The 23,270-nt window shown below is 61.2% G+C and overlaps 1 protein-coding gene across 1 annotated transcript in view; it reads right to left on the bottom strand.

Annotated features, from left to right (window-relative positions):
- MUC16 (mucin 16, cell surface associated) overlaps positions 1–20,054 on the bottom strand; it is a gene marked incomplete at its 5' end in the record, with an annotated part of 34,767 nt that extends 14,713 nt beyond the window's left edge. The window contains 58 exons of the mRNA XM_054805964.1: positions 114–140; positions 259–431; positions 796–863; positions 973–1,115; positions 1,365–1,391; positions 1,510–1,682; positions 2,049–2,116; positions 2,226–2,368; positions 2,618–2,644; positions 2,763–2,935; positions 3,302–3,369; positions 3,479–3,621; positions 3,871–3,897; positions 4,016–4,188; positions 4,555–4,622; positions 4,732–4,874; positions 5,124–5,150; positions 5,269–5,441; positions 5,808–5,875; positions 5,985–6,127; positions 6,377–6,403; positions 6,522–6,694; positions 7,061–7,128; positions 7,238–7,380; positions 7,630–7,656; positions 7,775–7,947; positions 8,314–8,381; positions 8,491–8,633; positions 8,883–8,909; positions 9,028–9,200; positions 9,567–9,634; positions 9,744–9,886; positions 10,136–10,162; positions 10,281–10,453; positions 10,820–10,887; positions 10,997–11,139; positions 11,389–11,415; positions 11,534–11,706; positions 12,073–12,140; positions 12,250–12,392; positions 12,642–12,668; positions 12,787–12,959; positions 13,326–13,393; positions 13,503–13,645; positions 13,895–13,921; positions 14,040–14,212; positions 14,579–14,646; positions 14,756–14,898; positions 15,148–15,174; positions 15,293–15,465; positions 15,832–15,899; positions 16,009–16,151; positions 16,401–16,427; positions 16,546–16,718; positions 17,085–17,152; positions 17,262–17,404; positions 19,709–19,787; positions 19,935–20,054. Of these exons, the coding sequence (XP_054661939.1) occupies positions 114–140; positions 259–431; positions 796–863; positions 973–1,115; positions 1,365–1,391; positions 1,510–1,682; positions 2,049–2,116; positions 2,226–2,368; positions 2,618–2,644; positions 2,763–2,935; positions 3,302–3,369; positions 3,479–3,621; positions 3,871–3,897; positions 4,016–4,188; positions 4,555–4,622; positions 4,732–4,874; positions 5,124–5,150; positions 5,269–5,441; positions 5,808–5,875; positions 5,985–6,127; positions 6,377–6,403; positions 6,522–6,694; positions 7,061–7,128; positions 7,238–7,380; positions 7,630–7,656; positions 7,775–7,947; positions 8,314–8,381; positions 8,491–8,633; positions 8,883–8,909; positions 9,028–9,200; positions 9,567–9,634; positions 9,744–9,886; positions 10,136–10,162; positions 10,281–10,453; positions 10,820–10,887; positions 10,997–11,139; positions 11,389–11,415; positions 11,534–11,706; positions 12,073–12,140; positions 12,250–12,392; positions 12,642–12,668; positions 12,787–12,959; positions 13,326–13,393; positions 13,503–13,645; positions 13,895–13,921; positions 14,040–14,212; positions 14,579–14,646; positions 14,756–14,898; positions 15,148–15,174; positions 15,293–15,465; positions 15,832–15,899; positions 16,009–16,151; positions 16,401–16,427; positions 16,546–16,718; positions 17,085–17,152; positions 17,262–17,404; positions 19,709–19,787; positions 19,935–20,054 (5,953 nt within the window). The remainder of the gene's footprint in view (positions 1–113; positions 141–258; positions 432–795; positions 864–972; positions 1,116–1,364; positions 1,392–1,509; positions 1,683–2,048; positions 2,117–2,225; positions 2,369–2,617; positions 2,645–2,762; positions 2,936–3,301; positions 3,370–3,478; positions 3,622–3,870; positions 3,898–4,015; positions 4,189–4,554; positions 4,623–4,731; positions 4,875–5,123; positions 5,151–5,268; positions 5,442–5,807; positions 5,876–5,984; positions 6,128–6,376; positions 6,404–6,521; positions 6,695–7,060; positions 7,129–7,237; positions 7,381–7,629; positions 7,657–7,774; positions 7,948–8,313; positions 8,382–8,490; positions 8,634–8,882; positions 8,910–9,027; positions 9,201–9,566; positions 9,635–9,743; positions 9,887–10,135; positions 10,163–10,280; positions 10,454–10,819; positions 10,888–10,996; positions 11,140–11,388; positions 11,416–11,533; positions 11,707–12,072; positions 12,141–12,249; positions 12,393–12,641; positions 12,669–12,786; positions 12,960–13,325; positions 13,394–13,502; positions 13,646–13,894; positions 13,922–14,039; positions 14,213–14,578; positions 14,647–14,755; positions 14,899–15,147; positions 15,175–15,292; positions 15,466–15,831; positions 15,900–16,008; positions 16,152–16,400; positions 16,428–16,545; positions 16,719–17,084; positions 17,153–17,261; positions 17,405–19,708; positions 19,788–19,934) is intronic.
- Between the last annotated feature and the right edge of the window lie 3,216 nt (positions 20,055–23,270).

Genomic DNA, 23,270 nt, shown 5'->3' with positions numbered 1-23,270 from the left:
CCGCTTGCCCCAGGGATCGCGAGCCCTGGCCCCCAGGCGCCTCTGCCTGGGAGAAGATCCCTGCGAGGCATTTTCTGCCTTCTGAGCCCAGCCCGCTCCTGCAATGTACTCACTGGGCAGGACTGGCTGTTCGTTGTAACCTGGGAAAGAGAGAGGGAGAGAGAGGGTGATGAGCTGGGGACGGGGACGTGGCCGGAGCAGGGCTGGGGCAGGCTGTCACGGGACAGCAGAGGAGGCAGAGAGAGGAGCATAGGTCACCGTTGACGTAGAGGCTGTCCTTGTCCAGGCTGTAGGGGCCCAGCCGCGTGATGCCTCTGGTCTTGTTGCTCACTTCGTGGTAAAGGCGCACCCTGTCCAAGGGTGGGGTGGAGAGCTCCTTCCTGTAGGTGCAGATGGCGTCCACCCCCGTGTGGTCCCCTTGCCTCACTGGCCTGGAAAACAGCGCCGTGCCTGAGCACCCCTCCTCTGCGCCCTCTCGCTGCAAGGCCAGGCCTTGGGGCTTCCGCAGCCGTCCCTGTGCGGGAACGCGAGCTCTGCGTTCCCAAGCCGTGCGTGCATGCGTGGTGGCCGGCCACTGCTCTCCTGCCTCCACTAAGGCCCTGGGGCTGTTCAGGAAGCGCGGGGCCAGGCAGGACTTTGGAGTTGTCCCGGGGCTACGCCATCACTACCCCGACGCAGGAGGGCACAGGGAGAAGGCCATGCCTCCGTAGTCTAGGCTGCAGCAGAGCAGGAGCGTGAGGAGCCCCCTGGCTGGTTCGCGAGACCTGCAAAGGCACGCTCTGGTGCGACCCATACCTGAAGGCTGTCGTTTCACATCCAAGGAAAGCGGGGCCAATGCTGCTTTCCTTCAGAAGGCGGTCGAGCTGCCGAGAAGAGAGGTTTCACGCTTAAGCCCTGGCCGTCTCCCTGCACTCTGCCCAAGTTTCTGGGGCCACCGGGGGCACGGCCATTGCTGTGCGGGAGGCCGCTTACCAAGGTGGCCATGACTCTCCGCGTAGTGTTGAACTTTGCCGAGCCAGGAGTCGCCAGGTCGGAATTGTAGGGGAGATTGGTGATGGTGAAGTTGATGGTGAATTGCTCGAGGGCTGGAGCCGTGGTTGATGGATGGCTGGGAGCTGCAAGAAGCACAGATGGGGAGTGACGAGGTTCAAGAGCAGGGTGTCAAGGCTCTGTCTGGCCAAAGGCAGAGGTCTCCTGCCAGCCACCCCTCCTTCGCGGCCCCGGTCTCGATGCGGGAGGCTGGCAGGCTCCCCGCTTGCCCCAGGGATCGCGAGCCCTGGCCCCCAGGCGCCTCTGCCTGGGAGAAGATCCCTGCGAGGCATTTTCTGCCTTCTGAGCCCAGCCCGCTCCTGCAATGTACTCACTGGGCAGGACTGGCTGTTCGTTGTAACCTGGGAAAGAGAGAGGGAGAGAGAGGGTGATGAGCTGGGGACGGGGACGTGGCCGGAGCAGGGCTGGGGCAGGCTGTCACGGGACAGCAGAGGAGGCAGAGAGAGGAGCATAGGTCACCGTTGACGTAGAGGCTGTCCTTGTCCAGGCTGTAGGGGCCCAGCCGCGTGATGCCTCTGGTCTTGTTGCTCACTTCGTGGTAAAGGCGCACCCTGTCCAAGGGTGGGGTGGAGAGCTCCTTCCTGTAGGTGCAGATGGCGTCCACCCCCGTGTGGTCCCCTTGCCTCACTGGCCTGGAAAACAGAGCGCCGTGCCTGAGCACCCCTCCTCTGCGCCCTCTTGCTGCAAGGCCAGGCCTTGGGGCTTCCGCAGCCGTCCCTGTGCGGGAACGCGAGCTCTGCGTTCCCAAGCCGTGCGTGCATGCGTGGTGGCCGGCCGCTGCTCTCCTGCCTCCACTAAGGCCCTGGGGCTGTTCAGGAAGCGCGGGGCCAGGCAGGACTTTGGAGTTGTCCCGGGGCTACGCCATCACTACCCCGACGCAGGAGGGCACAGGGAGAAGGCCATGCCTCCGTAGTCTAGGCTGCAGCAGAGCAGGAGCGTGAGGAGCCCCCTGGCTGGTTCGCGAGACCTGCAAAGGCACGCTCTGGTGCGACCCATACCTGAAGGCTGTCGTTTCACATCCAAGGAAAGCGGGGCCAATGCTGCTTTCCTTCAGAAGGCGGTCGAGCTGCCGAGAAGAGAGGTTTCACGCTTAAGCCCTGGCCGTCTCCCTGCACTCTGCCCAAGTTTCTGGGGCCACCGGGGGCATGGCCATTGCTGTGCGGGAGGCCGCTTACCAAGGTGGCCATGACTCTCCGCGTAGTGTTGAACTTTGCCGAGCCAGGAGTCGCCAGGTCGGAATTGTAGGGGAGATTGGTGATGGTGAAGTTGATGGTGAATTGCTCGAGGGCTGGAGCCGTGGTTGATGGATGGCTGGGAGCTGCAAGAAGCACAGATGGGGAGTGACGAGGTGCAAGAGCAGGGTGTCAAGGCTCTGTCTGGCCAAAGGCAGAGGTCTCCTGCCAGCCACCCCTCCTTCACGGCCCCGGTCTCGATGCGGGAGGCCGGCAGGCTCCCCGCTTGCCCCAGGGATCGCGAGCCCTGGCCCCCAGGCGCCTCTGCCTGGGAGAAGATCCCTGCGAGGCATTTTCTGCCTTCTGAGCCCAGCCCGCTCCTGCAATGTACTCACTGGGCAGGACTGGCTGTTCGTTGTAACCTGGGAAAGAGAGAGGGAGAGAGAGGGTGATGAGCTGGGGACGGGGACGTGGCCGGAGCAGGGCTGGGGCAGGCTGTCACGGGACAGCAGAGGAGGCAGAGAGAGGAGCATAGGTCACCGTTGACGTAGAGGCTGTCCTTGTCCAGGCTGTAGGGGCCCAGCCGCGTGATGCCTCTGGTCTTGTTGCTCACTTCGTGGTAAAGGCGCACCCTGTCCAAGGGTGGGGTGGAGAGCTCCTTCCTGTAGGTGCAGATGGCGTCCACCCCCGTGTGGTCCCCTTGCCTCACTGGCCTGGAAAACAGAGCGCCGTGCCTGAGCACCCCTCCTCTGCGCCCTCTCGCTGCAAGGCCAGGCCTTGGGGCTTCCGCAGCCGTCCCTGTGCGGGAACGCGAGCTCTGCGTTCCCAAGCCGTGCGTGCATGCGTGGTGGCCGGCCACTGCTCTCCTGCCTCCACTAAGGCCCTGGGGCTGTTCAGGAAGCGCGGGGCCAGGCAGGACTTTGGAGTTGTCCCGGGGCTACGCCATCACTACCCCGACGCAGGAGGGCACAGGGAGAAGGCCATGCCTCCGTAGTCTAGGCTGCAGCAGAGCAGGAGCGTGAGGAGCCCCCTGGCTGGTTCGCGAGACCTGCAAAGGCACGCTCTGGTGCGACCCATACCTGAAGGCTGTCGTTTCACATCCAAGGAAAGCGGGGCCAATGCTGCTTTCCTTCAGAAGGCGGTCGAGCTGCCGAGAAGAGAGGTTTCACGCTTAAGCCCTGGCCGTCTCCCTGCACTCTGCCCAAGTTTCTGGGGCCACCGGGGGCACGGCCATTGCTGTGCGGGAGGCCGCTTACCAAGGTGGCCATGACTCTCCGCGTAGTGTTGAACTTTGCCGAGTCAGGAGTCGCCAGGTCGGAATTGTAGGGGAGATTGGTGATGGTGAAGTTGATGGTGAATTGCTCGAGGGCTGGAGCCGTGGTTGATGGATGGCTGGGAGCTGCAAGAAGCACAGATGGGGAGTGACGAGGTTCAAGAGCAGGGTGTCAAGGCTCTGTCTGGCCAAAGGCAGAGGTCTCCTGCCAGCCACCCCTCCTTCGCGGCCCCGGTCTCGATGCGGGAGGCCGGCAGGCTCCCCGCTTGCCCCAGGGATCGCGAGCCCTGGCCCCCAGGCGCCTCTGCCTGGGAGAAGATCCCTGCGAGGCATTTTCTGCCTTCTGAGCCCAGCCCGCTCCTGCAATGTACTCACTGGGCAGGACTGGCTGTTCGTTGTAACCTGGGAAAGAGAGAGGGAGAGAGAGGGTGATGAGCTGGGGACGGGGACGTGGCCGGAGCAGGGCTGGGGCAGGCTGTCACGGGACAGCAGAGGAGGCAGAGAGAGGAGCATAGGTCACCGTTGACGTAGAGGCTGTCCTTGTCCAGGCTGTAGGGGCCCAGCTGCGTGATGCCTCTGGTCTTGTTGCTCACTTCGTGGTAAAGGCGCACCCTGTCCAAGGGTGGGGTGGAGAGCTCCTTCCTGTAGGTGCAGATGGCGTCCACCCCCGTGTGGTCCCCTTGCCTCACTGGCCTGGAAAACAGAGCGCCGTGCCTGAGCACCCCTCCTCTGCGCCCTCTCGCTGCAAGGCCAGGCCTTGGGGCTTCCGCAGCCGTCCCTGTGCGGGAACGCGAGCTCTGCGTTCCCAAGCCGTGCGTGCATGCGTGGTGGCCGGCCACTGCTCTCCTGCCTCCACTAAGGCCCTGGGGCTGTTCAGGAAGCGCGGGGCCAGGCAGGACTTTGGAGTTGTCCCGGGGCTACGCCATCACTACCCCGACGCAGGAGGGCACAGGGAGAAGGCCATGCCTCCGTAGTCTAGGCTGCAGCAGAGCAGGAGTGTGAGGAGCCCCCTGGCTGGTTCGCGAGACCTGCAAAGGCACGCTCTGGTGCGACCCATACCTGAAGGCTGTCGTTTCACATCCAAGGAAAGCGGGGCCAATGCTGCTTTCCTTCAGAAGGCGGTCGAGCTGCCGAGAAGAGAGGTTTCACGCTTAAGCCCTGGCCGTCTCCCTGCACTCTGCCCAAGTTTCTGGGGCCACCGGGGGCACGGCCATTGCTGTGCGGGAGGCCGCTTACCAAGGTGGCCATGACTCTCCGCGTAGTGTTGAACTTTGCCGAGCCAGGAGTCGCCAGGTCGGAATTGTAGGGGAGATTGGTGATGGTGAAGTTGATGGTGAATTGCTCGAGGGCTGGAGCTGTGGTTGATGGATGGCTGGGAGCTGCAAGAAGCACAGATGGGGAGTGACGAGGTGCAAGAGCAGGGTGTCAAGGCTCTGTCTGGCCAAAGGCAGAGGTCTCCTGCCAGCCACCCCTCCTTCGCGGCCCCGGTCTCGATGCGGGAGGCTGGCAGGCTCCCCGCTTGCCCCAGGGATCGCGAGCCCTGGCCCCCAGGCGCCTCTGCCTGGGAGAAGATCCCTGCGAGGCATTTTCTGCCTTCTGAGCCCAGCCCGCTCCTGCAATGTACTCACTGGGCAGGACTGGCTGTTCGTTGTAACCTGGGAAAGAGAGAGGGAGAGAGAGGGTGATGAGCTGGGGACGGGGACGTGGCCGGAGCAGGGCTGGGGCAGGCTGTCACGGGACAGCAGAGGAGGCAGAGAGAGGAGCATAGGTCACCGTTGACGTAGAGGCTGTCCTTGTCCAGGCTGTAGGGGCCCAGCCGCGTGATGCCTCTGGTCTTGTTGCTCACTTCGTGGTAAAGGCGCACCCTGTCCAAGGGTGGGGTGGAGAGCTCCTTCCTGTAGGTGCAGATGGCGTCCACCCCCGTGTGGTCCCCTTGCCTCACTGGCCTGGAAAACAGAGCGCCGTGCCTGAGCACCCCTCCTCTGCGCCCTCTTGCTGCAAGGCCAGGCCTTGGGGCTTCCGCAGCCGTCCCTGTGCGGGAACGCGAGCTCTGCGTTCCCAAGCCGTGCGTGCATGCGTGGTGGCCGGCCGCTGCTCTCCTGCCTCCACTAAGGCCCTGGGGCTGTTCAGGAAGCGCGGGGCCAGGCAGGACTTTGGAGTTGTCCCGGGGCTACGCCATCACTACCCCGACGCAGGAGGGCACAGGGAGAAGGCCATGCCTCCGTAGTCTAGGCTGCAGCAGAGCAGGAGCGTGAGGAGCCCCCTGGCTGGTTCGCGAGACCTGCAAAGGCACGCTCTGGTGCGACCCATACCTGAAGGCTGTCGTTTCACATCCAAGGAAAGCGGGGCCAATGCTGCTTTCCTTCAGAAGGCGGTCGAGCTGCCGAGAAGAGAGGTTTCACGCTTAAGCCCTGGCCGTCTCCCTGCACTCTGCCCAAGTTTCTGGGGCCACCGGGGGCACGGCCATTGCTGTGCGGGAGGCCGCTTACCAAGGTGGCCATGACTCTCCGCGTAGTGTTGAACTTTGCCGAGCCAGGAGTCGCCAGGTCGGAATTGTAGGGGAGATTGGTGATGGTGAAGTTGATGGTGAATTGCTCGAGGGCTGGAGCCGTGGTTGATGGATGGCTGGGAGCTGCAAGAAGCACAGATGGGGAGTGACAAGGTGCAAGAGCAGGGTGTCAAGGCTCTGTCTGGCCAAAGGCAGAGGTCTCCTGCCAGCCACCCCTCCTTCGCGGCCCCGGTCTCGATGCGGGAGGCTGGCAGGCTCCCCGCTTGCCCCAGGGATCGCGAGCCCTGGCCCCCAGGCGCCTCTGCCTGGGAGAAGATCCCTGCGAGGCATTTTCTGCCTTCTGAGCCCAGCCCGCTCCTGCAATGTACTCACTGGGCAGGACTGGCTGTTCGTTGTAACCTGGGAAAGAGAGAGGGAGAGAGAGGGTGATGAGCTGGGGACGGGGACGTGGCCGGAGCAGGGCTGGGGCAGGCTGTCACGGGACAGCAGAGGAGGCAGAGAGAGGAGCATAGGTCACCGTTGACGTAGAGGCTGTCCTTGTCCAGGCTGTAGGGGCCCAGCCGCGTGATGCCTCTGGTCTTGTTGCTCACTTCGTGGTAAAGGCGCACCCTGTCCAAGGGTGGGGTGGAGAGCTCCTTCCTGTAGGTGCAGATGGCGTCCACCCCCGTGTGGTCCCCTTGCCTCACTGGCCTGGAAAACAGAGCGCCGTGCCTGAGCACCCCTCCTCTGCGCCCTCTCGCTGCAAGGCCAGGCCTTGGGGCTTCCGCAGCCGTCCCTGTGCGGGAACGCGAGCTCTGCGTTCCCAAGCCGTGCGTGCATGCGTGGTGGCCGGCCACTGCTCTCCTGCCTCCACTAAGGCCCTGGGGCTGTTCAGGAAGCGCGGGGCCAGGCAGGACTTTGGAGTTGTCCCGGGGCTACGCCATCACTACCCCGACGCAGGAGGGCACAGGGAGAAGGCCATGCCTCCGTAGTCTAGGCTGCAGCAGAGCAGGAGCGTGAGGAGCCCCCTGGCTGGTTCGCGAGACCTGCAAAGGCACGCTCTGGTGCGACCCATACCTGAAGGCTGTCGTTTCACATCCAAGGAAAGCGGGGCCAATGCTGCTTTCCTTCAGAAGGCGGTCGAGCTGCCGAGAAGAGAGGTTTCACGCTTAAGCCCTGGCCGTCTCCCTGCACTCTGCCCAAGTTTCTGGGGCCACCGGGGGCACGGCCATTGCTGTGCGGGAGGCCGCTTACCAAGGTGGCCATGACTCTCCGCGTAGTGTTGAACTTTGCCGAGCCAGGAGTCGCCAGGTCGGAATTGTAGGGGAGACTGGTGATGGTGAAGTTGATGGTGAATTGCTCGAGGGCTGGAGCCGTGGTTGATGGATGGCTGGGAGCTGCAAGAAGCACAGATGGGGAGTGACGAGGTGCAAGAGCAGGGTGTCAAGGCTCTGTCTGGCCAAAGGCAGAGGTCTCCTGCCAGCCACCCCTCCTTCGCGGCCCCGGTCTCGATGCGGGAGGCTGGCAGGCTCCCCGCTTGCCCCAGGGATCGCGAGCCCTGGCCCCCAGGCGCCTCTGCCTGGGAGAAGATCCCTGCGAGGCATTTTCTGCCTTCTGAGCCCAGCCCGCTCCTGCAATGTACTCACTGGGCAGGACTGGCTGTTCGTTGTAACCTGGGAAAGAGAGAGGGAGAGAGAGGGTGATGAGCTGGGGACGGGGACGTGGCCGGAGCAGGGCTGGGGCAGGCTGTCACGGGACAGCAGAGGAGGCAGAGAGAGGAGCATAGGTCACCGTTGACGTAGAGGCTGTCCTTGTCCAGGCTGTAGGGGCCCAGCCGCGTGATGCCTCTGGTCTTGTTGCTCACTTCGTGGTAAAGGCGCACCCTGTCCAAGGGTGGGGTGGAGAGCTCCTTCCTGTAGGTGCAGATGGCGTCCACCCCCGTGTGGTCCCCTTGCCTCACTGGCCTGGAAAACAGAGCGCCGTGCCTGAGCACCCCTCCTCTGCGCCCTCTCGCTGCAAGGCCAGGCCTTGGGGCTTCCGCAGCCGTCCCTGTGCGGGAACGCGAGCTCTGCGTTCCCAAGCCGTGCGTGCATGCGTGGTGGCCGGCCACTGCTCTCCTGCCTCCACTAAGGCCCTGGGGCTGTTCAGGAAGCGCGGGGCCAGGCAGGACTTTGGAGTTGTCCCGGGGCTACGCCATCACTACCCCGACGCAGGAGGGCACAGGGAGAAGGCCATGCCTCCGTAGTCTAGGCTGCAGCAGAGCAGGAGCGTGAGGAGCCCCCTGGCTGGTTCGCGAGACCTGCAAAGGCACGCTCTGGTGCGACCCATACCTGAAGGCTGTCGTTTCACATCCAAGGAAAGCGGGGCCAATGCTGCTTTCCTTCAGAAGGCGGTCGAGCTGCCGAGAAGAGAGGTTTCACGCTTAAGCCCTGGCCGTCTCCCTGCACTCTGCCCAAGTTTCTGGGGCCACCGGGGGCACGGCCATTGCTGTGCGGGAGGCCGCTTACCAAGGTGGCCATGACTCTCCGCGTAGTGTTGAACTTTGCCGAGCCAGGAGTCGCCAGGTCGGAATTGTAGGGGAGATTGGTGATGGTGAAGTTGATGGTGAATTGCTCGAGGGCTGGAGCCGTGGTTGATGGATGGCTGGGAGCTGCAAGAAGCACAGATGGGGAGTGACGAGGTGCAAGAGCAGGGTGTCAAGGCTCTGTCTGGCCAAAGGCAGAGGTCTCCTGCCAGCCACCCCTCCTTCGCGGCCCCGGTCTCGATGCGGGAGGCTGGCAGGCTCCCCGCTTGCCCCAGGGATCGCGAGCCCTGGCCCCCAGGCGCCTCTGCCTGGGAGAAGATCCCTGCGAGGCATTTTCTGCCTTCTGAGCCCAGCCCGCTCCTGCAATGTACTCACTGGGCAGGACTGGCTGTTCGTTGTAACCTGGGAAAGAGAGAGGGAGAGAGAGGGTGATGAGCTGGGGACGGGGACGTGGCCGGAGCAGGGCTGGGGCAGGCTGTCACGGGACAGCAGAGGAGGCAGAGAGAGGAGCATAGGTCACCGTTGACGTAGAGGCTGTCCTTGTCCAGGCTGTAGGGGCCCAGCCGCGTGATGCCTCTGGTCTTGTTGCTCACTTCGTGGTAAAGGCGCACCCTGTCCAAGGGTGGGGTGGAGAGCTCCTTCCTGTAGGTGCAGATGGCGTCCACCCCCGTGTGGTCCCCTTGCCTCACTGGCCTGGAAAACAGAGCGCCGTGCCTGAGCACCCCTCCTCTGCGCCCTCTCGCTGCAAGGCCAGGCCTTGGGGCTTCCGCAGCCGTCCCTGTGCGGGAACGCGAGCTCTGCGTTCCCAAGCCGTGCGTGCATGCGTGGTGGCCGGCCACTGCTCTCCTGCCTCCACTAAGGCCCTGGGGCTGTTCAGGAAGCGCGGGGCCAGGCAGGACTTTGGAGTTGTCCCGGGGCTACGCCATCACTACCCCGACGCAGGAGGGCACAGGGAGAAGGCCATGCCTCCGTAGTCTAGGCTGCAGCAGAGCAGGAGCGTGAGGAGCCCCCTGGCTGGTTCGCGAGACCTGCAAAGGCACGCTCTGGTGCGACCCATACCTGAAGGCTGTCGTTTCACATCCAAGGAAAGCGGGGCCAATGCTGCTTTCCTTCAGAAGGCGGTCGAGCTGCCGAGAAGAGAGGTTTCACGCTTAAGCCCTGGCCGTCTCCCTGCACTCTGCCCAAGTTTCTGGGGCCACCGGGGGCACGGCCATTGCTGTGCGGGAGGCCGCTTACCAAGGTGGCCATGACTCTCCGCGTAGTGTTGAACTTTGCCGAGCCAGGAGTCGCCAGGTCGGAATTGTAGGGGAGATTGGTGATGGTGAAGTTGATGGTGAATTGCTCGAGGGCTGGAGCCGTGGTTGATGGATGGCTGGGAGCTGCAAGAAGCACAGATGGGGAGTGACGAGGTGCAAGAGCAGGGTGTCAAGGCTCTGTCTGGCCAAAGGCAGAGGTCTCCTGCCAGCCACCCCTCCTTCGCGGCCCCGGTCTCGATGCGGGAGGCTGGCAGGCTCCCCGCTTGCCCCAGGGATCGCGAGCCCTGGCCCCCAGGCGCCTCTGCCTGGGAGAAGATCCCTGCGAGGCATTTTCTGCCTTCTGAGCCCAGCCCGCTCCTGCAATGTACTCACTGGGCAGGACTGGCTGTTCGTTGTAACCTGGGAAAGAGAGAGGGAGAGAGAGGGTGATGAGCTGGGGACGGGGACGTGGCCGGAGCAGGGCTGGGGCAGGCTGTCACGGGACAGCAGAGGAGGCAGAGAGAGGAGCATAGGTCACCGTTGACGTAGAGGCTGTCCTTGTCCAGGCTGTAGGGGCCCAGCCGCGTGATGCCTCTGGTCTTGTTGCTCACTTCGTGGTAAAGGCGCACCCTGTCCAAGGGTGGGGTGGAGAGCTCCTTCCTGTAGGTGCAGATGGCGTCCACCCCCGTGTGGTCCCCTTGCCTCACTGGCCTGGAAAACAGAGCGCCGTGCCTGAGCACCCCTCCTCTGCGCCCTCTCGCTGCAAGGCCAGGCCTTGGGGCTTCCGCAGCCGTCCCTGTGCGGGAACGCGAGCTCTGCGTTCCCAAGCCGTGCGTGCATGCGTGGTGGCCGGCCACTGCTCTCCTGCCTCCACTAAGGCCCTGGGGCTGTTCAGGAAGCGCGGGGCCAGGCAGGACTTTGGAGTTGTCCCGGGGCTACGCCATCACTACCCCGACGCAGGAGGGCACAGGGAGAAGGCCATGCCTCCGTAGTCTAGGCTGCAGCAGAGCAGGAGCGTGAGGAGCCCCCTGGCTGGTTCGCGAGACCTGCAAAGGCACGCTCTGGTGCGACCCATACCTGAAGGCTGTCGTTTCACATCCAAGGAAAGCGGGGCCAATGCCGCTTTCCTTCAGAAGGCGGTCGAGCTGCCGAGAAGAGAGGTTTCACGCTTAAGCCCTGGCCGTCTCCCTGCACTCTGCCCAAGTTTCTGGGGCCACCGGGGGCACGGCCATTGCTGTGCGGGAGGCCGCTTACCAAGGTGGCCATGACTCTCCGCGTAGTGTTGAACTTTGCCGAGCCAGGAGTCGCCAGGTCGGAATTGTAGGGGAGATTGGTGATGGTGAAGTTGATGGTGAATTGCTCGAGGGCTGGAGCCGTGGTTGATGGATGGCTGGGAGCTGCAAGAAGCACAGATGGGGAGTGACGAGGTGCAAGAGCAGGGTGTCAAGGCTCTGTCTGGCCAAAGGCAGAGGTCTCCTGCCAGCCACCCCTCCTTCGCGGCCCCGGTCTCGATGCGGGAGGCTGGCAGGCTCCCCGCTTGCCCCAGGGATCGCGAGCCCTGGCCCCCAGGCGCCTCTGCCTGGGAGAAGATCCCTGCGAGGCATTTTCTGCCTTCTGAGCCCAGCCCGCTCCTGCAATGTACTCACTGGGCAGGACTGGCTGTTCGTTGTAACCTGGGAAAGAGAGAGGGAGAGAGAGGGTGATGAGCTGGGGACGGGGACGTGGCCGGAGCAGGGCTGGGGCAGGCTGTCACGGGACAGCAGAGGAGGCAGAGAGAGGAGCATAGGTCACCGTTGACGTAGAGGCTGTCCTTGTCCAGGCTGTAGGGGCCCAGCCGCGTGATGCCTCTGGTCTTGTTGCTCACTTCGTGGTAAAGGCGCACCCTGTCCAAGGGTGGGGTGGAGAGCTCCTTCCTGTAGGTGCAGATGGCGTCCACCCCCGTGTGGTCCCCTTGCCTCACTGGCCTGGAAAACAGAGCGCCGTGCCTGAGCACCCCTCCTCTGCGCCCTCTTGCTGCAAGGCCAGGCCTTGGGGCTTCCGCAGCCGTCCCTGTGCGGGAACGCGAGCTCTGCGTTCCCAAGCCGTGCGTGCATGCGTGGTGGCCGGCCACTGCTCTCCTGCCTCCACTAAGGCCCTGGGGCTGTTCAGGAAGCGCGGGGCCAGGCAGGACTTTGGAGTTGTCCCGGGGCTACGCCATCACTACCCCGACGCAGGAGGGCACAGGGAGAAGGCCATGCCTCCGTAGTCTAGGCTGCAGCAGAGCAGGAGCGTGAGGAGCCCCCTGGCTGGTTCGCGAGACCTGCAAAGGCACGCTCTGGTGCGACCCATACCTGAAGGCTGTCGTTTCACATCCAAGGAAAGCGGGGCCAATGCTGCTTTCCTTCAGAAGGCGGTCGAGCTGCCGAGAAGAGAGGTTTCACGCTTAAGCCCTGGCCGTCTCCCTGCACTCTGCCCAAGTTTCTGGGGCCACCGGGGGCACGGCCATTGCTGTGCGGGAGGCCGCTTACCAAGGTGGCCATGACTCTCCGCGTAGTGTTGAACTTTGCCGAGCCAGGAGTCGCCAGGTCGGAATTGTAGGGGAGATTGGTGATGGTGAAGTTGATGGTGAATTGCTCGAGGTCTGGAGCCGTGGTTGATGGATGGCTGGGAGCTGCAAGAAGCACAGATGGGGAGTGACGAGGTGCAAGAGCAGGGTGTCAAGGCTCTGTCTGGCCAAAGGCAGAGGTCTCCTGCCAGCCACCCCTCCTTCACGGCCCCGGTCTCGATGCGGGAGGCCGGCAGGCTCCCCGCTTGCCCCAGGGATCGCGAGCCCTGGCCCCCAGGCGCCTCTGCCTGGGAGAAGATCCCTGCGAGGCATTTGCTGCCTTCTGAGCCCAGCCCGCTCCTGCAATGTACTCACTGGGCAGGACTGGCTGTTCGTTGTAACCTGGGAAAGAGAGAGGGAGAGAGAGGGTGATGAGCTGGGGACGGGGACGTGGCCGGAGCAGGGCTGGGGCAGGCTGTCACGGGACAGCAGAGGAGGCAGAGAGAGGAGCATAGGTCACCGTTGACGTAGAGGCTGTCCTTGTCCAGGCTGTAGGGGCCCAGCCGCGTGATGCCTCTGGTCTTGTTGCTCACTTCGTGGTAAAGGCGCACCCTGTCCAAGGGTGGGGTGGAGAGCTCCTTCCTGTAGGTGCAGATGGCGTCCACCCCCGTGTGGTCCCCTTGCCTCACTGGCCTGGAAAACAGAGCGCCGTGCCTGAGCACCCCTCCTCTGCGCCCTCTCGCTGCAAGGCCAGGCCTTGGGGCTTCCGCAGCCGTCCCTGTGCGGGAACGCGAGCTCTGCGTTCCCAAGCCGTGCGTGCATGCGTGGTGGCCGGCCACTGCTCTCCTGCCTCCACTAAGGCCCTGGGGCTGTTCAGGAAGCGCGGGGCCAGGCAGGACTTTGGAGTTGTCCCGGGGCTACGCCATCACTACCCCGACGCAGGAGGGCACAGGGAGAAGGCCATGCCTCCGTAGTCTAGGCTGCAGCAGAGCAGGAGCGTGAGGAGCCCCCTGGCTGGTTCGCGAGACCTGCAAAGGCACGCTCTGGTGCGACCCATACCTGAAGGCTGTCGTTTCACATCCAAGGAAAGCGGGGCCAATGCTGCTTTCCTTCAGAAGGCGGTCGAGCTGCCGAGAAGAGAGGTTTCACGCTTAAGCCCTGGCCGTCTCCCTGCACTCTGCCCAAGTTTCTGGGGCCACCGGGGGCACGGCCATTGCTGTGCGGGAGGCCGCTTACCAAGGTGGCCATGACTCTCCGCGTAGTGTTGAACTTTGCCGAGCCAGGAGTCGCCAGGTCGGAATTGTAGGGGAGATTGGTGATGGTGAAGTTGATGGTGAATTGCTCGAGGGCTGGAGCCGTGGTTGATGGATGGCTGGGAGCTGCAAGAAGCACAGATGGGGAGTGACGAGGTGCAAGAGCAGGGTGTCAAGGCTCTGTCTGGCCAAAGGCAGAGGTCTCCTGCCAGCCACCCCTCCTTCGCGGCCCCGGTCTCGATGCGGGAGGCTGGCAGGCTCCCCGCTTGCCCCAGGGATCGCGAGCCCTGGCCCCCAGGCGCCTCTGCCTGGGAGAAGATCCCTGCAAGGCATTTTCTGCCTTCTGAGCCCAGCCCGCTCCTGCAATGTACTCACTGGGCAGGACTGGCTGTTCGTTGTAACCTGGGAAAGAGAGAGGGAGAGAGAGGGTGATGAGCTGGGGACGGGGACGTGGCCGGAGCAGGGCTGGGGCAGGCTGTCACGGGACAGCAGAGGAGGCAGAGAGAGGAGCATAGGTCACCGTTGACGTAGAGGCTGTCCTTGTCCAGGCTGTAGGGGCCCAGCCGCGTGATGCCTCTGGTCTTGTTGCTCACTTCGTGGTAAAGGCGCACCCTGTCCAAGGGTGGGGTGGAGAGCTCCTTCCTGTAGGTGCAGATGGCGTCCACCCCCGTGTGGTCCCCTTGCCTCACTGGCCTGGAAAACAGAGCGCCGTGCCTGAGCACCCCTCCTCTGCGCCCTCTCGCTGCAAGGCCAGGCCTTGGGGCTTCCGCAGCCGTCCCTGTGCGGGAACGTGAGCTCTGCGTTCCCAAGCCGTGCGTGCATGCGTGGTGGCCGGCCACTGCTCTCCTGCCTCCACTAAGGCCCTGGGGCTGTTCAGGAAGCGCGGGGCCAGGCAGGACTTTGGAGTTGTCCCGGGGCTACGCCATCACTACCCCGACGCAGGAGGGCACAGGGAGAAGGCCATGCCTCCGTAGTCTAGGCTGCAGCAGAGCAGGAGCGTGAGGAGCCCCCTGGCTGGTTTGCGAGACCTGCAAAGGCACGCTCTGGTGCGACCCATACCTGAAGGCTGTCGTTTCACATCCAAGGAAAGCGGGGCCAATGCTGCTTTCCTTCAGAAGGCGGTCGAGCTGCCGAGAAGAGAGGTTTCACGCTTAAGCCCTGGCCGTCTCCCTGCACTCTGCCCAAGTTTCTGGGGCCACCGGGGGCACGGCCATTGCTGTGCGGGAGGCCGCTTACCAAGGTGGCCATGACTCTCCGCGTAGTGTTGAACTTTGCCGAGCCAGGAGTCGCCAGGTCGGAATTGTAGGGGAGATTGGTGATGGTGAAGTTGATGGTGAATTGCTCGAGGGCTGGAGCCGTGGTTGATGGATGGCTGGGAGCTGCAAGAAGCACAGATGGGGAGTGACGAGGTGCAAGAGCAGGGTGTCAAGGCTCTGTCTGGCCAAAGGCAGAGGTCTCCTGCCAGCCACCCCTCCTTCGCGGCCCCGGTCTCGATGCGGGAGGCTGGCAGGCTCCCCGCTTGCCCCAGGGATCGCGAGCCCTGGCCCCCAGGCGCCTCTGCCTGGGAGAAGATCCCTGCGAGGCATTTTCTGCCTTCTGAGCCCAGCCCGCTCCTGCAATGTACTCACTGGGCAGGACTGGCTGTTCGTTGTAACCTGGGAAAGAGAGAGGGAGAGAGAGGGTGATGAGCTGGGGACGGGGACGTGGCCGGAGCAGGGCTGGGGCAGGCTGTCACGGGACAGCAGAGGAGGCAGAGAGAGGAGCATAGGTCACCGTTGACGTAGAGGCTGTCCTTGTCCAGGCTGTAGGGGCCCAGCCGCGTGATGCCTCTGGTCTTGTTGCTCACTTCGTGGTAAAGGCGCACCCTGTCCAAGGGTGGGGTGGAGAGCTCCTTCCTGTAGGTGCAGATGGCGTCCACCCCCGTGTGGTCCCCTTGCCTCACTGGCCTGGAAAACAGAGCGCCGTGCCTGAGCACCCCTCCTCTGCGCCCTCTCGCTGCAAGGCCAGGCCTTGGGGCTTCCGCAGCCGTCCCTGTGCGGGAACGCGAGCTCTGCGTTCCCAAGCCGTGCGTGCATGCGTGGTGGCCGGCCACTGCTCTCCTGCCTCCACTAAGGCCCTGGGGCTGTTCAGGAAGCGCGGGGCCAGGCAGGACTTTGGAGTTGTCCCGGGGCTACGCCATCACTACCCCGACGCAGGAGGGCACAGGGAGAAGGCCATGCCTCCGTAGTCTAGGCTGCAGCAGAGCAGGAGCGTGAGGAGCCCCCTGGCTGGTTCGCGAGACCTGCAAAGGCACGCTCTGGTGCGACCCATACCTGAAGGCTGTCGTTTCACATCCAAGGAAAGCGGGGCCAATGCTGCTTTCCTTCAGAAGGCGGTCGAGCTGCCGAGAAGAGAGGTTTCACGCTTAAGCCCTGGCCGTCTCCCTGCACTCTGCCCAAGTTTCTGGGGCCACCGGGGGCACGGCCATTGCTGTGCGGGAGGCCGCTTACCAAGGTGGCCATGACTCTCCGCGTAGTGTTGAACTTTGCCGAGCCAGGAGTCGCCAGGTCGGAATTGTAGGGGAGATTGGTGATGGTGAAGTTGATGGTGAATTGCTCGAGGGCTGGAGCCGTGGTTGATGGATGGCTGGGAGCTGCAAGAAGCACAGATGGGGAGTGACGAGGTGCAAGAGCAGGGTGTCAAGGCTCTGTCTGGCCAAAGGCAGAGGTCTCCTGCCAGCCACCCCTCCTTCGCGGCCCCGGTCTCGATGCGGGAGGCTGGCAGGCTCCCCGCTTGCCCCAGGGATCGCGAGCCCTGGCCCCCAGGCGCCTCTGCCTGGGAGAAGATCCCTGCAAGGCATTTTCTGCCTTCTGAGCCCAGCTCGCTCCTGCAATGTACTCACTGGGCAGGACTGGCTGTTCGTTGTAACCTGGGAAAGAGAGAGGGAGAGAGAGGGTGATGAGCTGGGGACGGGGACGTGGCCGGAGCAGGGCTGGGGCAGGCTGTCACGGGACAGCAGAGGAGGCAGAGAGAGGAGCATAGGTCACCGTTGACGTAGAGGCTGTCCTTGTCCAGGCTGTAGGGGCCCAGCCGCGTGATGCCTCTGGTCTTGTTGCTCACTTCGTGGTAAAGGCGCACCCTGTCCAAGGGTGGGGTGGAGAGCTCCTTCCTGTAGGTGCAGATGGCGTCCACCCCCGTGTGGTCCCCTTGCCTCACTGGCCTGGAAAACAGAGCGCCGTGCCTGAGCACCCCTCCTCTGCGCCCTCTCGCTGCAAGGCCAGGCCTTGGGGCTTCCGCAGCCGTCCCTGTGCGGGAACGCGAGCTCTGCGTTCCCAAGCCGTGCGTGCATGCGTGGTGGCCGGCCACTGCTCTCCTGCCTCCACTAAGGCCCTGGGGCTGTTCAGGAAGCGCGGGGCCAGGCAGGACTTTGGAGTTGTCCCGGGGCTACGCCATCACTACCCCGACGCAGGAGGGCACAGGGAGAAGGCCATGCCTCCGTAGTCTAGGCTGCAGCAGAGCAGGAGCGTGAGGAGCCCCCTGGCTGGTTTGCGAGACCTGCAAAGGCACGCTCTGGTGCGACCCATACCTGAAGGCTGTCGTTTCACATCCAAGGAAAGCGGGGCCAATGCTGCTTTCCTTCAGAAGGCGGTCGAGCTGCCGAGAAGAGAGGTTTCACGCTTAAGCCCTGGCCGTCTCCCTGCACTCTGCCCAAGTTTCTGGGGCCACCGGGGGCACGGCCATTGCTGTGCGGGAGGCCGCTTACCAAGGTGGCCATGACTCTCCGCGTAGTGTTGAACTTTGCCGAGCCAGGAGTCGCCAGGTCGGAATTGTAGGGGAGATTGGTGATGGTGAAGTTGATGGTGAATTGCTCGAGGGCTGGAGCCGTGGTTGATGGATGGCTGGGAGCTGCAAGAAGCACAGATGGGGAATTGGAGTATTCTGTCTTGACTAAGACAGAGCATGCCTAATGCCTATATCTGTGTTATACCTTCACAGATGTATAATTATTGGACTAATGCAGTCATTTAATTCAGAACTGGATATAATTCTATATAGATAATACTTTATCTTAAATGACGTTATGTAGTTGAATTGGATGGGTAACACTTAGTTTCCCCAAAAGGGCACATTGTCTATGTAGTTTTTTAATGCCTTTTATCTTAATTTTCTCATGGAAGGACAAGAAGTTCAGAGAAAACCATACAAGAATCAATTAAATGTTCAATATTAAAGAAAAAATTGTTAAAATTTTTGGCGATAGCAACAAAATAGTCCATCCCGTATAAAAAAACATTTTAATTTTTAGTGAAATTTACTTATTGTCGCAAGACTTACTTGTTTTCGGCTCACTACTAACATGAAATGTAGGTGCTGTTTCAGAATAAACGGCACTTCGAACATCTGAAGAAATGCTAACAGATGTCAGTGTTATAACAGGAGGCACAGTGGATGGTCCAGCTGACCTGGAAGAGACTGCAGTGGCTGTTGCAGAAACTGTGCTGGATGATTCTGCTCTTAGAGAGAGAACTGTGGAAGTTGACACAAGACCAAAAGTTTGTGCTGGAGCGGAAGAGGATGCAGGTATAGTGTGGTGAGGAGTCGTGGACTGGGCAGCAGTGCTGGAGGTTTCCCTTGTGGTGGAGCTGGCCGCAGTGGTTGCCTGAAGTGTTGATGTGCCTGTACTGGTCGCATGGGATGTTGTTAGCAGAGTAGAGGTGGGTGTAGCTGTGGTGAGAGTTGGGGAAGTTGTGTGCAGAGCAGTGGTCCGAGTGAGAGTCGAGGTTGTGGCAGCAGGTGTACTTGTGCCAGGAGCAGAGGAGGATGTTTCTGGAAGGACTGTGATGGTTTTGAGTTCTCTCTCCATAGGTAGGGTGGTGCCAGGGGCAGCAGTGGATGTTTCAACTGAACTGGAAGTGATTGCAGTGGTCGTTTCAGTTGCTGTCCCTGATGTTTGTGGTGTGGTGGAGAGGAGTGTGGTGAGTGTGTGAAGAGGAGATGTTTGTGCTGGAGTGGAAGAGGGTGCAGGTGTAGTGTGGTGAGGAGTCGTGGACTGGGCAGCAGTGCTGGAGGTTTCCCTTGAGGTGGAGCTGGCCGCAGTGGTTGCCTGAAGAGTTGACGTGCTGGTACTGGTCGCATGGGATGTTGTTAGCAGAGTAGAGGTGGGTGTAGCTGTGGTGAGAGTTGGGGAAGTTGTGTGCAGAGTAGTGGTCCGAGTGAGAGTCGAGGTTGTGGCAGCAGGTGTGCTTGTGCCAGGAGCAGAGGAGGATATTTCTGGAAGGACCGTGGTGGTTGAGGCTGTTGTCCCCAAAGCTGTGGTGGTGAGCGGAACAGGAGTTGATGTTCCAGGAGATCTGGAAGGGACTTCCGTGGTCATTGTAGTTGCTGTCCCTGATGTTTGTGGTGTGGTGGAGAGGAGTGTGGTGAGTGTGTGAAGAGGAGATGTTTGTGCTGGAGTGGAAGAGGGTGCAGGTGTAGTGTGGTGAGGAGTCGTGGACTGGGCAGCAGTGCTGGAGGTTTCCCTTGAGGTGGAGCTGGCCGCAGTGGTTGCCTGAAGAGTTGATGTGCCTGTACTGGTCGCATGGGATGTTGTTAGCAGAGTAGAGGTGGGTGTAGCTGTGGTGAGAGTTGGGGAAGTTGTGTGCAGAGTCGTGGTCCGAGTGAGAGTCGAGGTTGTGGCAGCAGGTGTGCTTGTGCCAGGAGCAGAGGAGGATGTTTCTGGAAGGACCGTGGTGGTTGAGGCTGTTGTCCCCGAAGCTGTGGTGGTGAGCGGAACAGGAGTTGATGTTCCAGGAGATCTGGAAGGGACTTCCGTGGTCATTGTAGTTGCTGTCCCTGATGTTTGTGGTGTGGTGGAGAGGAGTGTGGTGAGTGTGTGAAGAGGAGATGTTTGTGCTGGAGTGGAAGAGGGTGCAGGTGTAGTGTGGTGAGGAGTCATGGACTGGGCAGCAGTGCTGGAGGTTTCCCTTGAGGTGGAGCTGGCCGCAGTGGTTGCCTGAAGTGTTGACGTGCCTGTACTGGTCGCATGGGATGTTGTTAGCAGAGTAGAGGTGGGTGTAGCTGTGGTGAGAGTTGGGGAAGTTGTGTGCAGAGTAGTGGTCCGAGTGAGAGTCGAGGTTGTGGCAGCAGGTGTGCTTGTGCCGGGAGCAGAGGAGGATGTTTCTGGAAGGACTGTGATGGTTTTGAGTTCTCTCTCCATAGGTAGGGTGGTGCCAGGGGCAGCAGTGGATGTTTCAACTGAACTGGAAGTGATTGCAGTGGTCGTTTCAGTTGCTGTCCCTGATGTTTGTGGTGTGGTGGAGAGGAGTGTGGTGAGTGTGTGAAGAGGAGATGTTTGTGCTGGAGTGGAAGAGGGTGCAGGTGTAGTATGGTGAGGAGTCGTGGACTGGGCAGCAGTGCTGGAGGTTTCCCTTGAGGTGGAGCTGGCCGCAGTGGTTGCCTGAAGAGTTGACGTGCTGGTACTGGTCGCATGGGATGTTGTTAGCAGAGTGGAGGTGGGTGTAGCTGTGGTGAGAGTTGGGGAAGTTGTGTGCAGAGTAGTGGTCCGAGTGAGAGTCGAGGTTGTGGCAGCAGGTGTGCTTGTGCCAGGAGCAGAGGAGGATATTTCTGGAAGGACCGTGGTGGTTGAGGCTGTTGTCCCCGAAGCTGTGGTGGTGAGCGGAACAGGAGTTGATGTTCCAGGAGATCTGGAAGGGACTTCCGTGGTCATTGTAGTTGCTGTCCCTGATGTTTGTGGTGTGGTGGAGAGGAGTGTGGTGAGTGTGTGAAGAGGAGATGTTTGTGCTGGAGTGGAAGAGGGTGCAGGTGTAGTGTGGTGAGGAGTCGTGGACTGGGCAGCAGTGCTGGAGGTTTCCCTTGAGGTGGAGCTGGCCGCAGTGGTTGCCTGAAGAGTTGATGTGCCTGTACTGGTCGCATGGGATGTTGTTAGCAGAGTAGAGGTGGGTGTAGCTGTGGTGAGAGTTGGGGAAGTTGTGTGCAGAGTCGTGGTCCGAGTGAGAGTCGAGGTTGTGGCAGCAGGTGTGCTTGTGCCAGGAGCAGAGGAGGATGTTTCTGGAAGGACCGTGGTGGTTGAGGCTGTTGTCCCCGAAGCTGTGGTGGTGAGCGGAACAGGAGTTGATGTTCCAGGAGATCTGGAAGGGACTTCCGTGGTCATTGTAGTTGCTGTCCCTGATGTTTGTGGTGTGGTGGAGAGGAGTGTGGTGAGTGTGTGAAGAGGAGATGTTTGTGCTGGAGTGGAAGAGGGTGCAGGTGTAGTGTGGTGAGGAGTCATGGACTGGGCAGCAGTGCTGGAGGTTTCCCTTGAGGTGGAGCTGGCCGCAGTGGTTGCCTGAAGTGTTGACGTGCCTGTACTGGTCGCATGGGATGTTGTTAGCAGAGTAGAGGTGGGTGTAGCTGTGGTGAGAGTTGGGGAAGTTGTGTGCAGAGTAGTGGTCCGAGTGAGAGTCGAGGTTGTGGCAGCAGGTGTGCTTGTGCCGGGAGCAGAGGAGGATGTTTCTGGAAGGACTGTGATGGTTTTGAGTTCTCTCTCCATAGGTAGGGTGGTGCCAGGGGCAGCAGTGGATGTTTCAACTGAACTGGAAGTGATTGCAGTGGTCGTTTCAGTTGCTGTCCCTGATGTTTGTGGTGTGGTGGAGAGGAGTGTGGTGAGTGTGTGAAGAGGAGATGTTTGTGCTGGAGTGGAAGAGGGTGCAGGTGTAGTATGGTGAGGAGTCGTGGACTGGGCAGCAGTGCTGGAGGTTTCCCTTGAGGTGGAGCTGGCCGCAGTGGTTGCCTGAAGAGTTGACGTGCTGGTACTGGTCGCATGGGATGTTGTTAGCAGAGTGGAGGTGGGTGTAGCTGTGGTGAGAGTTGGGGAAGTTGTGTGCAGAGTAGTGGTCCGAGTGAGAGTCGAGGTTGTGGCAGCAGGTGTGCTTGTGCCAGGAGCAGAGGAGGATATTTCTGGAAGGACCGTGGTGGTTGAGGCTGTTGTCCCCGAAGCTGTGGTGGTGAGCGGAACAGGAGTTGATGTTCCAGGAGATCTGGAAGGGACTTCCGTGGTCATTGTAGTTGCTGTCCCTGATGTTTGTGGTGTGGTGGAGAGGAGTGTGGTGAGTGTGTGAAGAGGAGATGTTTGTGCTGGAGTGGAAGAGGGTGCAGGTGTAGTGTGGTGAGGAGTCGTGGACTGGGCAGCAGTGCTGGAGGTTTCCCTTGAGGTGGAGCTGGCCGCAGTGGTTGCCTGAAGAGTTGATGTGCCTGTACTGGTCGCATGGGATGTTGTTAGCAGAGTAGAGGTGGGTGTAGCTGTGGTGAGAGTTGGGGAAGTTGTGTGCAGAGTCGTGGTCCGAGTGAGAGTCGAGGTTGTGGCAGCAGGTGTGCTTGTGCCAGGAGCAGAGGAGGATGTTTCTGGAAGGACCGTGGTGGTTGAGGCTGTTGTCCCCGAAGCTGTGGTGGTGAGCGGAACAGGAGTTGATGTTCCAGGAGATCTGGAAGGGACTTCCGTGGTCATTGTAGTTGCTGTCCCTGATGTTTGTGGTGTGGTGGAGAGGAGTGTGGTGAGTGTGTGAAGAGGAGATGTTTGTGCTGGAGTGGAAGAGGGTGCAGGTGTAGTGTGGTGAGGAGTCATGGACTGGGCAGCAGTGCTGGAGGTTTCCCTTGAGGTGGAGCTGGCCGCAGTGGTTGCCTGAAGTGTTGACGTGCCTGTACTGGTCGCATGGGATGTTGTTAGCAGAGTAGAGGTGGGTGTAGCTGTGGTGAGAGTTGGGGAAGTTGTGTGCAGAGTAGTGGTCCGAGTGAGAGTCGAGGTTGTGGCAGCAGGTGTGCTTGTGCCAGGAGCAGAGGAGGATGTTTCTGGAAGGACTGTGATGGTTTTGAGTTCTCTCTCCATAGGTAGGGTGGTGCCAGGGGCAGCAGTGGATGTTTCAACTGAACTGGAAGTGATTGCAGTGGTCGTTTCAGTTGCTGTCCCTGATGTTTGTGGTGTGGTGGAGAGGAGTGTGGTGAGTGTGTGAAGAGGAGATGTTTGTGCTGGAGTGGAAGAGGGTGCAGGTGTAGTGTGGTGAGGAGTCGTGGACTGGGCAGCAGTGCTGGAGGTTTCCCTTGAGGTGGAGATGGCCGCAGTGGTTGCCTGAAGAGTTGACGTGCTGGTACTGGTCGCATGGGATGTTGTTAGCAGAGTAGAGGTGGGTGTAGCTGTGGTGAGAGTTGGGGAAGTTGTGTGCAGAGTAGTGGTCCGAGTGAGAGTCGAGGTTGTGGCAGCAGGTGTGCTTGTGCCAGGAGCAGAGGAGGATATTTCTGGAAGGACCGTGGTGGTTGAGGCTGTTGTCCCCAAAGCTGTGGTGGTGAGCGGAACAGGAGTTGATGTTCCAGGAGATCTGGAAGGGACTTCCGTGGTCATTGTAGTTGCTGTCCCTGATGTTTGTGGTGTGGTGGAGAGGAGTGTGGTGAGTGTGTGAAGAGGAGATGTTTGTGCTGGAGTGGAAGAGGGTGCAGGTGTAGTGTGGTGAGGAGTCGTGGACTGGGCAGCAGTGCTGGAGGTTTCCCTTGAGGTGGAGCTGGCCGCAGTGGTTGCCTGAAGAGTTGATGTGCCTGTACTGGTCGCATGGGATGTTGTTAGCAGAGTAGAGGTGGGTGTAGCTGTGGTGAGAGTTGGGGAAGTTGTGTGCAGAGTCGTGGTCCGAGTGAGAGTCGAGGTTGTGGCAGCAGGTGTGCTTGTGCCAGGAGCAGAGGAGGATGTTTCTGGAAGGACCGTGGTGGTTGAGGCTGTTGTCCCCGAAGCTGTGGTGGTGAGCGGAACAGG

The sequence above is a fragment of the Grus americana genome, chromosome 28, assembly GCF_028858705.1.
Source record: "Grus americana isolate bGruAme1 chromosome 28, bGruAme1.mat, whole genome shotgun sequence".
NCBI lineage: Eukaryota > Metazoa > Chordata > Aves > Gruiformes > Gruidae > Grus > Grus americana.
The sequence above is the reverse complement of the archived record's forward strand: the minus strand, read 5'-3'. Positions and strand labels throughout refer to the sequence as shown.